Source organism: Pneumocystis murina, assembly GCF_000349005.2.
Source record: "Pneumocystis murina B123 chromosome Unknown supercont1.10, whole genome shotgun sequence".
Classification (NCBI taxonomy): domain Eukaryota; kingdom Fungi; phylum Ascomycota; class Pneumocystomycetes; order Pneumocystales; family Pneumocystaceae; genus Pneumocystis; species Pneumocystis murina.
The window spans coordinates 282,971-299,034 of NW_017802368.1; the positions used below are offsets into that span (position 1 = coordinate 282,971).

The 16,064-nt window shown below is 24.0% G+C and overlaps 5 protein-coding genes across 5 annotated transcripts; 2 read left to right on the forward strand and 3 right to left on the reverse strand.

The window, feature by feature from the left end:
* Positions 1-391: 391 nt before the first annotated feature.
* Positions 392-4,262, forward strand: PNEG_03275 (hypothetical protein; the record flags this gene model as incomplete). The annotated part of the gene is made up of 12 exons (XM_007877156.2): positions 392-463; positions 507-686; positions 728-778; positions 826-995; positions 1,038-1,317; positions 1,361-1,600; positions 1,642-3,531; positions 3,578-3,736; positions 3,781-3,932; positions 3,981-4,029; positions 4,073-4,170; positions 4,217-4,262. 12 exons carry the CDS (start codon positions 392-394, stop codon positions 4,260-4,262), a joined length of 3,387 nt encoding a protein of 1,128 aa, XP_007875347.1.
* A 967-nt stretch (positions 4,263-5,229) lies between these two features.
* Positions 5,230-7,119, forward strand: PNEG_03276 (ATP-dependent RNA helicase dhh1; the record flags this gene model as incomplete). The annotated part of the gene is made up of 10 exons (XM_007877157.1): positions 5,230-5,276; positions 5,324-5,387; positions 5,438-5,476; positions 5,519-5,642; positions 5,684-5,871; positions 5,921-6,166; positions 6,210-6,338; positions 6,384-6,564; positions 6,607-6,760; positions 6,804-7,119. The coding sequence occupies 10 exons, from the start codon at positions 5,230-5,232 to the stop codon at positions 7,117-7,119; spliced, it is 1,488 nt and encodes a 495-aa protein (XP_007875348.1).
* A 2,112-nt stretch (positions 7,120-9,231) lies between these two features.
* On the reverse strand, positions 9,232-11,496 carry PNEG_03277 (hypothetical protein). Its single transcript, XM_007877159.1, has 8 exons — positions 11,288-11,496; positions 10,926-11,248; positions 10,716-10,880; positions 10,328-10,670; positions 10,146-10,282; positions 9,789-10,101; positions 9,578-9,739; positions 9,232-9,533 (listed from the first exon to the last, which is right to left on the reverse strand). Exons 1-8 carry the CDS (start codon positions 11,483-11,485, stop codon positions 9,273-9,275), a joined length of 1,902 nt encoding a protein of 633 aa, XP_007875350.1. The 5' UTR covers positions 11,486-11,496; the 3' UTR covers positions 9,232-9,272.
* Positions 11,497-12,608: 1,112 nt separating this feature from the next.
* On the reverse strand, positions 12,609-13,719 carry PNEG_03278 (hypothetical protein; the record flags this gene model as incomplete). Its single annotated transcript, XM_007877160.1, has 5 exons — positions 12,609-12,780; positions 12,824-13,239; positions 13,283-13,372; positions 13,416-13,549; positions 13,626-13,719. 5 exons carry the CDS (start codon positions 13,717-13,719, stop codon positions 12,609-12,611), a joined length of 906 nt encoding a protein of 301 aa, XP_007875351.1.
* Positions 13,720-14,089: 370 nt separating this feature from the next.
* On the reverse strand, positions 14,090-15,940 carry PNEG_03279 (hypothetical protein; the record flags this gene model as incomplete). Its single annotated transcript, XM_007877161.1, has 9 exons — positions 14,090-14,379; positions 14,424-14,573; positions 14,623-14,705; positions 14,744-14,883; positions 14,931-14,991; positions 15,033-15,145; positions 15,191-15,284; positions 15,329-15,560; positions 15,610-15,940. The coding sequence occupies 9 exons, from the start codon at positions 15,938-15,940 to the stop codon at positions 14,120-14,122; spliced, it is 1,464 nt and encodes a 487-aa protein (XP_007875352.1). The 3' UTR covers positions 14,090-14,119.
* Between the last annotated feature and the right edge of the window lie 124 nt (positions 15,941-16,064).

Below are 16,064 nucleotides of genomic sequence, written 5' to 3' on the forward strand. Positions count from 1 at the left end.
AGCTATTCTAATTTTACTTTGATTATAAGAAAAAACATCATATAACTTTATACAATATTAATTATAGATAAAACTTAGATTATAAAAATAATAAATAAATGTTTATTTTAAAAATATAGTAAAAATTATGGTTTATAGTTATTTATTATATGAATTGCTTGTTAATGTATTGGATTTGTTATTTAATATATAAGTTTTTAAAGAGCGAGTTTTAAAGAGGTTAAGAAAAGTCGGCTGAGTTATTACTATCTATTTTTTAGTTAAATTTGATAAGAAACAAATGAAATCGAAATGAAGGATTTAGATATATAGAATTCTTGTTTTTTAGCTTTGTAAGTGGGTTATAATTTGATTTAAGCTTTGGAGAAATAAGATTCACGAATAAGTATTAATGGTTAAAAGAAAAATTGAGGATGAGAAGTTATTTAATGAAGGAAATCATAGAATTTTTTTGGATGAGAAAGTTTTTTTTTTGACATGAATTCTTTAAAATTGATAAAATTTAGAAATATAAATCAAAAGTGTCTCTTTTAGATCAAGGTATTTTAAATGAAGATAACATATGTGAAAATGAATCAGATAATGAGAGTCAATATAATGAAAATGAAAATAATGAAAATGAATCCTCTGATGGGGAATCAAAGAGTCAGCGGGTTGACTTAGATATGCAAAATAGAAGATTATTAGTAAGTTGTTTATTTTGAAAAATGAATATTCATTATATTAGCCATGTGCTGAAGCAGGAATTATAAAATCTATTGAACTTGTTAATTTTATGGTTTGAAGTGTTTATGGTAGTTTTATAGTTGTTAATTAATATTAAAGTGTCACAAATACTTAAAAGTTGATTTATGTTCGAATATAAATTTCCTTGTAGGCCATAATGGGAGTGGAAAAAGTGCTATACTTACAGCAATTACTGTTTGTTTGGGGGGAAAGGCTTCTATTACTAATAGGGGCTCTAATATTAAGGATTTGATTCGAGAAGGAGCAAAGTATAGACTTTTGTTTGTATTTTTGTTCTTAATAATCTGTAGTTCATCTTCCGTAACAATTATGCTTAAAAATACTGGGAATGATGCATATATGCATAATGTTTATGGTGATACTATTATTATAGAGAGAAGGTTTACTAGGGAATCTTGTGGTGGATATAAAATTAGATCTGCTGATAATCGTGTAATATCCACGAAAAGAGATGAGTTAAATGCGATTAATGATCATATGGGTTTGCAAGTTGATAATCCTATGACTGTTCTTACTCAAGATACTGCTCGTCAATTTCTTGGAAGTTCTAGTGCAGAGGATAAATATAAAGTATTATTTTAAATTTCCTTTGTATAATTATTAACAATCTTAGTTTTTTATGAAAAGCATTCAGTTGACTCAGTTAAATAATGATTATAATTTGGTTAATGAAAGCATTGAAATTACTGCAAATGTCATTAAAACAAAAAAAGAAGGTTTATTTTCTTTAAAGCAAACTTTACAGGACGCTTCTGCTCGTTTCCAAGAGACTTTTAAAATTCGTGAAATGTATGAAAAATTGGATAATCTTAAAGATGAAATGGCATGGGCTCAAGTTGAAGAGCAAGAAAAGGTATTTTAGTTGAATATTTAAGGAAGAAGCTAATTATTTAGAGGCTCGATGATATTACTAATCTTTTGGAGAACCAGAGGAAAAAGATGTTGCGTGCACAGGAAGAATATCTTAAATCGGAATCTGATCTTTCTAATTTATCTGTTAAGATTGCGGCTACTCAAAGAAATTTCGACTCTATAAAAGAAGATAAACTTCCGTTTTCTAATCAACAATATTATGAAATCAAGCATAGATTTGATTTAAATAATGAAGAAATTAAAGAATTGATGATACAGCAACGTGAACTTCAAGATCAAATAAAAATTGCTAATAATGAAATTACAACATGTTTGAAAAAGATTTCTGATGAAAAAGGAAGGCGTCTTGAACTTGATGGTGGTTGTCTAGAGAAACTTAGGAAGAAAAAAGAAGAACTAGATTTACAAATTTCGACATTGAGATCAGACAATTTCAAAATAGATGCTTTAATAGAAGAAGTTGGAGAAAATATTAGAATAGAAGGCAATAAAATATCAAAAATTAAAGATACTATTTTAGTACATGATAGGTCTCTTAAAGTTTTGCGTGATCAATTGATGTCTTTTGAACATGCAAAAAAAGATCGATTAACCGCATTTCATCCACGAATGCCAATGTTAATACAGGCTATAGAGCAAGAGAACAGATTTATTTCAGTTCCTATTGGCCCTTTTGGAAAATTTGTTCAAGTGTTGAAACCAGAATGGTTGTTTATTCTTGAAACATTTTTTGGGACAACACTTAATGCCTTTTTGGTAAAAAATACTGAAGACGAAAAAATATTGAAAAATCTTATGCAAAAATGTAATTGTTTTGTAAACATCATTATAGGAACTGATGATATGTTTGATTATTCCAAAGGAGAGCCTGACTGTGAATTCGATACAATACTTAAAATTTTAAGTATTAAAGACGAGCTCATTAAACGCCAACTTATAATTCATCATCAAATAGAGTCAACAATTTTGATTAAAGATAGGTTTACTGCTGATAAAATTATGTATAATAAACCAGCTAATGTTACTGCATGTTATTCGCTGCATAAAAACGGATGCGATGGTTTTAAAATTGGGGGTAAACGGGGCTCTAGCAGCAGTATACCTGTAGATGGTTGGAAAAAGGCACTTCGTCTTTCAGAAAATACAGATAAAGAGATGTTGTTGATACAAAAATCGATTGAAAATGCTGAATTAGAATATAATCGTTCCTTACAAATCCAAAAACTCTATATGACTTCTTTAAAAGAGATGGAGTCTAAGAAAAAAGACCTAGAAAATCAAAAAAAGTCTATAAAGCATCAAATAAATGAAAAACAAAATGAATTGGATGATATAAATGAAAGATTTAATGAAAAAGAAAATACAGGGAAAATTGAGGCGCTTGAAGAAAATATTAAGGAGGCACAAGAAATAGTTGAAAATTATCAAGGACAGTATGGAGACATTCTGAAGGCCACGAATAAATTAAATGAAATGAACGTTTTGGTTAAAGAGGAATTGGCTTCTAAAAAAAAACAAATATCAGAATTGGAAACATTAATTGAACAGTTAAAAAAGGTATTGGAGGATTTTGTAGGTCAACGAATTCAAAAAAAAGTTGATTCTGAGCATTACAAAAAAAAAGTTGATGAATATTTAATAAAAATTAATGAAATTACTGAAAATAAAGTTGAACAAGAAAAACTTGTAAATGAATTTATTAAGAAAGCGTCTCAAATTAGCAAGAAAGTTAAGGTTAATCATGATGCGCATTATTTAGATGCTCTCATTAAACAAATGACTAAAAGACTTAGTGAAGCTCAGCAATACTTAGGTGCTACTGTAGAAGATATTGCTCAAGAATTTGAAAAAGCACAAAATGATTTTGATGTGGCTTCTCTAGAAATTAAGGAACTTGAAGCTCTTTATGATGTATATTTTTTAAATTTCATGTTTTATTTTTTTAATATTATTTTAGATTCTACGAAATACTTTAAAAGAGAGACGTCAAAGATGGAAATATTATAGAAGTATGCTTTCATTGCGTACAAAAATGTTGTTCCACCATTTTTTATCTATGAGAGCATTTAATGGAAAGCTAAAAATAGATCATAAAGCAAGGACACTTGAACCAAGTGTAAATATTTTTATTATTAATGTTATATTTTTTTACTTTATTAGATATATGTTGATGCTTTTTCAAACGAAAAAAATTTGCTTAAAAATAATACTTCTAGAAGTCTATCTGGAGGAGAAAAGTCTTTTTCAACGGTTTGTTTACTTTTATCAATATGGGAAGCAATGGGTAGTCCCATTCGTTGTTTAGATGAATTGTAAATATTTAATTTTTTTGCTTGTTGGTTGCATTAATTGATTAATAGCGATGTATTTATGGATGCTGTTAATCGTAAAATAAGTATAAGCATGATGGTAAATTGATATTCCTCTTTTTTTTTATTTATTCTCTTTCTAGATAAATGCTGCACGTGATGCGAGTATGACACAATTCATTTTAATTACTCCTCAGGATATGAGTAATATAGCAACTGGACCAGATATAAAAATAATAAAGTAAATATTATGTATGTAATAATGACGAATTTAATTTAGAATGTAGAATGAAAGATCCGGAAAGAAATCAGACTATATTGGATTTTCGATAAAAGATATGTTTATAGTCTAATAAATATTGCATAGAGAAAAATATCTTAATATTATAAGTAGATTATACAATTCATTAGTTTTGTTGTATTTATTTTATCTAGCTAATCATTATTTATGAAAATGTATTTTTTTTCTGTAGATATTTATATATATAAGTTGAGATAATTTTCTAAGAAAAATATATTTTTGAAATGTTTTTTAAAATTTTTAAAATTAATACTTGGTATATAATTTATGAATAAAAATTATTTAATAAAATTTCGATATTTTGATCTTTATTTTAAAATACTTATTATTAATAATATATAGATATAAAAGTTAATTTAATTTATTAAAAATATATAAATTCTTTTTTTTCAATTAAATAAATTGATTTTATGGATAATTTTAAAATTCGAAATAATCTTTATTTATAAATTTATCTAAATAGATTATATTTTTTCTTTAATAATAATTTATATTTATTGAAGTTCTATAATAATTTCAAGGTATTAATATCCATATTGTATGTATTTTTAAATCTTTAACTTATGAATAATTCATAAGTTAAAATATATATACTTTTCATATTTTTTAAAAAATATGTAATTTGTATTGAGATATTAAATACATATTAGTTTCCCATATCTTTGTATACTCTTCCATGTTTAATTTTTTAAGATAATTTATTTACTATTTTTTACTTATATTTATAAAGCAAAGAATTTTATGGGGCACCCGTTGAGGGATTACGTGGACAACGAAAGGGAATATTTTAGAATATTGACTTTGATTTAAATATTGATTTTTTATTTTCATCTTTTTAGTGGTAATTCTTAAGGTTTTTCCTTATTTTTATATGAATAAATGGGTTTATTGTTTTATCAGGAGATACTAAGAAAAAAAGACGATCTACTAAAAAGTTTATAAGAAATCTTGGAATTATTTAGAATTTTATATTGGATATATAAGATATATAGTTGAATTATGAGTTCTATTAGGGATTCTGGATCAGTGGCGGTAGATTCTACTAAGTAATTTACTTAAATATTTTTTAGTAAATAATGCGGTATATGAATAGAATGTATGATGATTGGAAAAAGACTCTTAACCTTTCAGTAAAAGATACTCGGCCGCAAACAGAGGTGTTTTCTGATTTATAAAGATTTTTCAAGAATACTTATGTTTTTTAAAGGATGTAACAAAAACAAAGGGGAATGAGTTTGAAGATTTTGTAGAGGACACTCATGTTTGTAATTAGCTAACATACACTAAGTATTTAAAACGAGAATTATTGATGGGTATATTTGAGGCTGGATTTGAACGTCCTTCTCCTATACAAGAAGAATCTATTCCTATTGCATTAACAGGTCGAGATATTCTTGCACGGGCAAAAAATGGTAATATTTTTTTTATATTGAAATTTTTGATTAATAATTAGGTACTGGAAAAACTGCAGCATTTGTTATTCCTGCTCTTGAGAAGTTGAATCCAAAGAAGCCTAAAATTCAGGCATTAATATTGGTTCCAACACGTGAGCTTGCTTTGCAGACATCACATGTTTGTAAAACTCTTGGAAAGCATATGGGAATTAATGTTATGGTTACAACCGGCGGTACATCACTTCAGGTTTTTTTATTTTATTATATTTTTAATAATATTGATATTTTTAATTTAGCAAGACATAATTCGACTTAATGATCCTGTACATGTAATTGTTGGTACTCCTGGTAGAATTCTGGATTTAGCAGGAAAAGGTGTTGCAGAATTTAGTGAATGTCCTACTTTTATAATGGATGAGGCGGATAAGCTTCTTAGCATTGAATTTACTCCCGTAATAGAACAGTTACTTGCATATTTTCCAAAAGATCGTCAAATTATGCTTTATAGTGCTACATTTCCTCTTGTCGTAAAAAGTTTTATGGTATTTAATTTTTGATATTATTTACAATCTTATTTTTTTATAGGATAAACATCTTTCTAAACCTTATGAAATAAACCTTATGGACGAACTTACTTTGAGAGGAGTTACCCAATATTATGCTTTTGTAGAGGAGAAGCAGAAGGTTCATTGTTTGAATACTCTTTTTTCTAAGGTATTATTTTTTTTCGTTATTGCTTTTATCCTAATTTTAATATAGCTTCAAATTAATCAGTCGATAATTTTTTGCAATTCTACTAATAGGGTTGAGCTTCTGGCTAAAAAGATTACAGAGCTTGGCTATTCTTGCTTTTATTCTCATGCAAAAATGTTGCAGAATCATCGAAATAGAGTGTTTCATGACTTTCGAAATGGTGTTTGTCGTAATCTTGTTTGTTCTGGTATATAATTATATTATGGAACATTTTTTCTTAATTTTTTAGATCTTTTAACACGCGGTATTGATATTCAAGCAGTTAATGTTGTAATCAATTTCGATTTTCCAAAAAATTCGGAAACCTATCTTCATCGTATAGGTAGATCTGGTCGATTTGGTCATCTTGGTTTGGCTATTAACCTTATAAACTGGGATGATAGGTATGTTATGAAAAGATAAGCTCTCGTAGCTTATTACCTATAGATTTAACTTATATAAAATTGAGCAAGAACTTTCAACAGAAATACAACCAATACCGTCAATAATTGATAAACGTCTTTATGTTTCTCCAAGTGCTCTTGATGAGCCTGTTAGTAATAAGGCTCCTCCCAAGCAACATACTGCTATTTCCCAAAGTAATGGGAATTCTAGTAATCAATCTAATAACGAGCAAAGTTATGTTCGTCAACATAGTCAACGAGGTCGAGGTGGAAATAGAGCTCGATTCCATGGTGGACGGTATTCTAATCGTGCAAACGGCCATATTATATCCTCGAATGATAATATAGTTAGGGATTAGTGATTCCGATATGGTTTAGTTTAATTTTAAAGTTCGAATTGATGTTGATGCCTTTTTGGGCTTATAATTATCGGCATAATTTGATCAAACATTATGAATTGTGTATATTATAGGATGTTGTTGATATCTTATGAGCATTGCAAAATTTTTATTTTTGATTTATCTATTTATGTTGCGTTTATTTTTTTTTTCAATGAAAAATGTTTGGTTAATTTCAGGCTATTTTTCGCGGTTGTTTTTATCAAGTTTTATGTTGGTGAAAGTTCAAAACGATATATTTCATCAGAAAATTCGAATTTGATTATTTAGCTAAACCTATGGGATTGTTTTTAATATTAAAAAAAAAAAACTGATTTATTAATTATTAATGAATATATGACATTAGATTTCTCTGTAATGGGTTGTTTTTTTCTTTAATGAATGTCATATTTTTGAATTAATATATCATCCTAACATGTTAATTTAATTTTATAAGATCATATGTTGCTATATATGATAATATTTCATTAATTCTATTTTTGCGATTTTCTTCTACTTTAGATCATAAGTAGGATTTTTAAGAATTCCTAGAATTTTATATTAATAAAATATATTCATTACTATTTATTAACATTATCTAATAACATTGAATAATTATTTTCAATTGTTTTTATTTGAAATTACCGATACTTTTATTAAATGTTATTTATAATAAGTACATTTGGTTCATATTATACTTTTAACTTTTTTTAGATGTTTAAGTGTTACCGATGTTATGCTAAATTCATATTTTTTTTTAGATTTTTTTGATTATAAATATATAGACATTATTTGGATCATTTAGCTGATTTTTATAATTTATATTAATATATAAAAAAATAATTTTTAAAAGTTTTACATTTTTATAATTAATTTTTTTGTGATTTTCTTTAAAATATTATAAATTTTATAGAATTATTTATTTTTATGGTAATTTTTATGTTATTTTAAATTTTTGATAAATTATGCAATTGTTAATAGTTATTTTTTATTTTAATTATATGATTTGATTAAAAAAGAATGGTATTTAAAATTTAATTATGTTTTCTTAAAAAAAGAACTAAATTTTCAGTATTTTGGTATATAATTTACTTTTTAAAATAATAGATAAATTATAAATAGTTTTCTAAGTAGGAATAAATGTCTTTTCTACATTATAGTGTAATTTTCACACATTTCAGTTTTAAATTATAAATGTCTGCAAACTTTAGAAAATAATTTTATTTTTTATTTATAATTTTTGCATATTTTTAACTGGATGCTTAATGTTTATAAATATTATTTTTTTATTTCAAGTACTTAGAATATCATTTGAACATTATATATATAATATATACATAATTAAAAGAAATTTATAAAAAGGATTGAAATTAGAAGAAAAAAAACAAAATTATATTTTTATTTATTTGTATGAAATATTGTAAATATTGATTTTTCTATTTATTTTATTTTATGAGAAATTGATGTTATAAATGTTATATGAATATCAATTAAATTTTGTTATAATATATTAAAGTAGATTTAAATTATTGTTTTTTTGAAATTTAAAATAAAAATGAGCTTTCTTTTTTGAAAAATAATCTATACATAAATTTTTTTTTTATATTTTATAATAATATATTGTATGTATTTAAAATGGTTAAATATAGTATAAGTCAAAAGCTTTATGTCTCATTATTTTTGATATTTTTCATATTTACTAAGAATGATTAATTATTAATGAGTTGATTTTGATTATGAATGTTTTTTAATACTTGATGAGTTTTAATTTGATGTTTAAAGAGTTGTATGTATAAAATATGTGATTTTAAAGTTTAAAATTGGCTGCCAGTCTTTTCTAATGTATTGTGTTTTAAATTAAAATATATTGCATTAAAGTAAAAATAGCAAAAAGTTTTGAAATAATGACATTTATTGAAAAAAAAATATATAGTAATATTATATAATATACTAAAAATGATATTTTTTAAAATTGCAAAATTGTAAAACTATAGGATTACTAGACTTGAAAAAGTTGGATTTACAGAACAGATTTAATTATTTTGGAATAATTTTAGTTAAATTATTTACTTTTTCATAATACAAAAATTTTTTTTGGGATATTAAGGATAATATTACACATTTTTATCATAATATTATACTCCTAAAAGTAATTTTATTTCATTTGGCGTCCAATGAAAATATGTTTGATAATTATCTGTAATTTGGGGAAGTATGTTTATTAAATCTGAAATTTTTTCTATAAACATTTCGGCCGCTTTATTTGTTATTCTTGTAGCATTTGATATTTCTAAGTATTTTATTCTATCAAGAGCATTTGTAATTGCAAAAGGCAAGAAATTTTGGAAATTTTTAGATGTTTCAACTAGTACTGTATCTAGTGATCTTTCTAGATTCTATACAATGCTAATTTAGCTATAATGTATAAGAGAATAAATACCTTTTCTTCTTTTGATTCCAAAATATTTATCAGGTTATTTAATCCAGATGCATTAAAAAAATAGTCAAGTTGATTTGATTCTAAATTCTTAAAAAGATTATTAATATCGTCCTTAAATTCTTGCATTTTAGAGTTTCCGGGGCTTATTTGTGAAATATTTTCCTAAATTGAATAATATTTAATACAATGGATAGGAATGTTTGATATGTACCTCGCATGTTTTCCAACAATTTATTAAAAATATTGATTTATGTGGCTCGTCTAGTTTATCAGAAATGCTACAACATAAATCACAATATGGATCAAGTATAATTTTTAAAATAGTTTTAACGCAGTTTTCGAGAGATTCTGATGAGTTATGTGTAGCTTCAATTGATTTATGTAATATTTTTAGCTCTGATATAGTATTTATTAAAAAAGAGGGTGCTTCTAATTGAGGACTTGGAAATAAATTGCTTTTTTTTATAGAATGCAATTTTTTTTGTATATTTTTGGAAAATGCATTCATAACACTTTTTTCGGTACTAAATATATTTTAAAAAATATTACTTAGTATTTTTATCCTTACTTTCTAAGTATATTTAATAAACAGGAATCATTTGGCATAATTTTTTGCAATGTAAAATGATAGAACTGTATTAAGTTTGCAATTCTATAAATTGTCACAATATTTTCAATATCTTGGATTATCGATTCGGTTTCTATCTATTATTTTTAGGATAAAGTCACATTATATGTTTTAAAAATTACCTTAAAAATTTCACAACTGTTAAGAATATTATTGTCTATTATTTCGAAAACAACTTTATTAATATCCTTATATTCTGACAAAGAACAGAAATTGGGAAGGTCATTCATGATCTTAATGGATTCTGAATCTATATGAATTCCAAACAATATCTCAAAAAAATCTTTTTCATTAACAACAGTTTGATGGATCCAAGATAACATGTCACTAGTATATTGTAAAAGATCATATGTTTGTATTTTAATTTGATGTATAGATGTTAAAGGAATGTTATGTATTAATTCAAATTGGGAATTTTCTGGTAAAAACTTTTGTCTTTCTTTTGATATAGTTTTTAAACATTTTCTATAATTATTTTAATAAAAAATATACTAATATCTAATGATTTACTTAAATAAATCGTGTTTTTCTGATAACATATATAATGCTTTCTTGATATCATCTTTTGGTTCATAAGATTTATATTTTGCTAATTTGAGCTCTTGTTGTATAAAATAACATAGTTTTTCAAATCCCGTATCTAAATATTTATCCATTTTTTCCATAATTTCAACACTAAGTTACCATTATGTTATATTTCATGATATATTTAGGATTTACCCTGCTTTATTATATCCTGCTATTAATAGTTTTTGACAATTAAGATAAATCTGTTTAACTTTAAATAAAATTTTAAAAAATCTCTCATCGACAGGTTTTGAAATAGATGATAGTATTTCTAAATCTTCATTTTCTATAATAAAGTTATTATTAAATGATTTTAGCAAACTTTGTTTTGTGTTAATCAATATTTTTCTGTCATATATAGTAGTTATTTGTTTTAGAAAATGTGTAGATTTTAAGCTAATAATATCTGCTTCTTTTTCCATCTCATTTGTTAAATTTTTTATTGTAGATATATAATCTTTAAATGTTTTTAATTCCTAAAAATATTAATACAAATAATTAAAAAATATTTTTACAATTATTATTTTCTCGAATTCTTGGATAATTTTAGTATTTATAGAAATTATATTAGATACATTATCAATTTTAAATTTTTTCTTTGATATTTCATCATTTTTGAGTTCTGTTTGGGATATAATTTTAAATAATTCTTTGACTTTGGTATCTGAATATGAATGTGATAAAATTTGTGATATTTTCGATAATGGATCCATAAATTATTTTTTCAATTTTTTATACTAACATAGATGTTTTGTAGTTTATGAATTATTCTTATGTTTTTTATTATAGAATTTTATTCTATTAAAATGAAATATTGAAAAATTTATAATCGTTTAGATTTTTACGAAAAGTTAATTTAAAAGATTAATGGATATTTGTTTTAATATTAAATATTTAATAAATAATTGATTATTTATGATAATAACATGTTTTCATATTTATATATAGATTAATGTATTAATCTTTAAACAATTAGAATAAGAAAATTTTATTTATAAATCTAAGTAAATATCATATTAAAAAACAGAAAATAAGAATTATGTAATTCATAGTATTTGAAAATATTTAATCTTAAAAATATGATAAATATTGGTATTAATATTTAAGAATGTGGTAATTAAATAAGTTTTATTTGTAATCAAATATAAAAAAACATCTAGTTCTAAAAGAATATTTTATGTTTAAAGTATCCTGAAATATGCCTAGAAAATATATATTTATATTTTTATTTTATTCTTTTAAGGATTATTTTTAAAAATTAAGTATATATGTATTATATGAAAACCAAAATATAGAGTAATCTTTTATTTAAATTTTAGAATTTAATAAATTGTATTTTGAATTTGTTTTATTACTATATTTTTTGCTATTCATTTTTATAATTGGATATTTTATTTTTTTGGATTATGTATTAACTTTGAAATTATTTTAGTAAATGGATAAATTGAATAATTGTATTTCATGTAGTTAAAGTAAATGATTTTTAATTATATAAGTTTTTTAAATTTTAATTTTTTTGTTATGATTTCTTGGGTCTGTTTTTGAATTATAGAATTTAATATAATTTCAATAGTGTTATGAAATTGTAAGTAGCGTTTTTTAGTTTAGAGTATGAGTTTAAAATAAACTTGACTAGCTGCAAATCTAAAATATTATTTTATAATATAAATGTGTGTTAATACGTTGAAGATTTAAATGATTTTATTAATAGTTTTAACGTAAACGGATAATTATAAGATTACTGAATTAATATCATTATAAAAATAGGGAATTGATTGCTTAATTATTTTTAAATATTGTATTATAACTGTTTTCTAATTAAAACAGCATATAGCTTTATTGCTGCGAACGTAAAATAGCCGTATCAGGAATTATAGGTTTAAGATCTATATTATTTTTTTCTACAAATGATTTTAAACTTTCATATGAGATTATAAATTTATTTTGAGAAGAATTCCAGTTTTCAAGTATATTTAATGTTTTTAATGCGTATATGACGTCTTTTGGTCTAGAAATAAATTAAAAGAATGCAATTATAAAAAAGAATTAACCTTATTGCTGTTTTTTCGCAAATTTCTCGAATTGAAAAATTATGTGATTTATCGGTTGTATTTCGCAATAAGAACGTAACAATCGAGTGAGTCCAGTATGATAAATAGCTAATAAAGCCAAGATTAGAAAGAGGTTTTTCTGGTGATCCCCATTTCCTTTCTGCTTTTGAGAGTTCATATGATAAAGCGATTAAAACTTTTCCATAACCATGTCTCTGATACGGCGGGAATATTAATATACATGCAAGGTTATATTCATCCCAAGAAAGTTTCTCTTTAGAGAAAAAACCAACTGTTTCTTCCATATTCTTGTTCGTTCTTGTAAGAACATAGAACAAAAAATTCTCTACATCATAACATATTGATTTATTTTCAAGAAAAAGCTTTGCAAATAAAGAAAGACATTGACAGGTTAACTATTCTTTGTTGTATGAAATATAGAACTAATAAATGATATACCTTATGTTGTTTTCCGTCTAATTCTTTGATTTTTAATGATGCATTTTTGAAAATAACCTTTCCTTGTGATTTCAGTGAAAAACAAATTACCTATATATAATTAGGGTATTATATTAAAAATTGGCGATATTACTTCATGATTAGCTATTAAGAATCCATTAGTAGAATACTTAAAGCATTTATTGCAAACATAAAGTAAACTTGACTTCAAATCTCCTGAACTACCTGGATATGGTGAGTTAAACCATGTTTTTATTTGATATTCGCCTAGAATAACATAGTCTATGTTGTTTTTCGAATCCTAATAAAAATGTAAAACAATAACTACATAAATTTCAAATACTTGCACTATTAGAATGTAACTCTGTATTCGTAATTTTTTTTTTAATATAATGCTTCTTTGATTCTTTAATATTTGATTTGTCTTTTATTAGCATAAATTTAGTTTCCGTTTGTGTATATTCTTAGTCTATTCATTAGTCTTTAAATTCTCTAATTACAGTGATGTTTTTTGAATAGATAAATATAAATAGAAATTTCGGAGTAAATTTTTAATTCGATATTTTATTTTTTAGAATTTTTTAAGATCGTAGACTTTTTATTTTGAGTGTAAATTTTGAAAGTTTTAATATTTTTAAGCAGCTCAAACTGTTAATAAACTTGATTGTTTATAATATGGTAAACTATAATCGATAAGTCCTAGTAATAATCTAGGGAAATAATATATAAATAATTTGTATATTCTATAAAAAATTATTCATGGATTTATACAATATGCATAATAAGAAACATATAAATATTATTATGTGTTAATTATTATTATTATGGATATATGGACTATTTTACAAAATTTACTTCTTCTGTAAACTCATCTTCATCTATAAATTTAAGAAAATCATGCTGTAATGCTTTTTCTGCTGAAAATCGTTCTGAAGGATTTAGTTGAAGACATTGCTCAAGGAAGTCTATAGCTAGTTCTTCTTGCCATGTTAGAGGAATATTGTAATTTGTTGAAAAATTAGTAGACCAACGTATTAATTTTTGAAATGTTATTCTTTTTTCATTTAAAGTAGAAATATTGGTATCAAATAGGCAATCTATAAAAGTAAGAATTAAATAAATTGTTACTTTAAACGCATACTATGAAGTTCTGCACATTTACGCATTTCATTTTTACCAAATATACATGTTATTTCAGTTAGTGCATCGACATCATCGGAGGAATTAAAAAAAGGAAATCTTCGAGTAAGAAAAGAAAGAAGTATGACACCAGCTGCCCATATGTCAATTTCTTTAAATAATAAGTAAATAAATTATAGTTTATTAAAGCTAGTTATTACTTGTTGATTGTGCCATGCACTTAAACAATACTTCTGGTGCACGAAACCCTCTTGTTCCTGCTCGATTTGCTCTTTTGCTTGGTCTAAAAGAATTAGTGATTATATTAGGTGTCATTTTTACCTTGGATCATTTTTAAGATATCCTGGTTGTTCTTCAATTTCGTTTAGAATTGCTGTAGATAATAACATTTTCTTATTTCTGAATCGTTCAGATTTATTCTTATTAGAACATAAACAAGATGTTTCATCATAGTTTTCTCTCTAGAAATGTTTTTAAATATTTAGATTTTTAATTTAAGTAACGAAACCTCAGCAAGACCAAAGTCTACTAGTACTCCTGTTCTTCTTTTTACATCATATAAAAAATTGCTATTATATTAATTTACAAATAAAAAAATCAAGTTGTGAACCTTGGTTTTATATCTCGATGAATAATTCCATTTTTATGAACATGATAAAGTGCTTGAAAAAGTTTTTTGAAATAAAATCGTATATCTTCTAAAGAAAGTGTACGATAATAATCCTAACATTATTTTAGAAAGTTAATAATATAAAAAATTATATCTACCCTAAAGTCTATGTGTTTAAAATATGGTAAAACTATAATAATTTGGTCTCTCACTCTCATTGCTGTTATAATTGGAACAATTGAATCATTTCCTCTAACAAATTTCAGTTCCATTAAAAAAAACGTATGAATATATACTTTAAATCTTTCAGAATTTTTAATTCGTTTATTATTCTTGCTGGACTACTTGTTACATAGATTTTTTTTAATGCGACATATCTTTTTTTATAGCTATCATATTTTGAAAGCATTTTTCGTCTTTTTAATAGTGGGGTATTCCATGAAAATGTTTTTTGTTCTTTATATTGCCATTCATTAATATATTTGTCATAATTACAATCTTCAGCCATATATACACTGCTAAATGTTCCTTTACATATATGTGAGAATTATGTTGAACGTATTTATATTATAATTACCTTCGCCAATTTTATTAATTAATCTATAATGTTTTCGAAGATGATGAAATGTTTCATATAGATTTTTTATTTCATTACGGACATTTTCTGAAATTTTTTCTAGCTCTTCATAACAATTATCTTCTTCTTTGCTATTATAAGATGATTTGGGGGATTGGTAATCACTTGTACGATCTTCTAATGATTGTATTTCTGTGACATCATCATCGATATCTTCTTTTTGACTATTATTTAAATTTTCAAGAAATAAGCTATTTTCGTATATGTCTGATTGCCACTTATCCTCTTTTGTTAAAGTTTTTTTTGTTTCTTTATTATTTTTAATTTCCATTTTATTTTTTAGATTTTAAAAGGACGTTCGTTTATCATAACATTATAAAAACTTAAATTTTTGAAAAAATATATTTATAAAACTTTAATATAAAGTATACAATTTTATAAGACATAATTTCCTA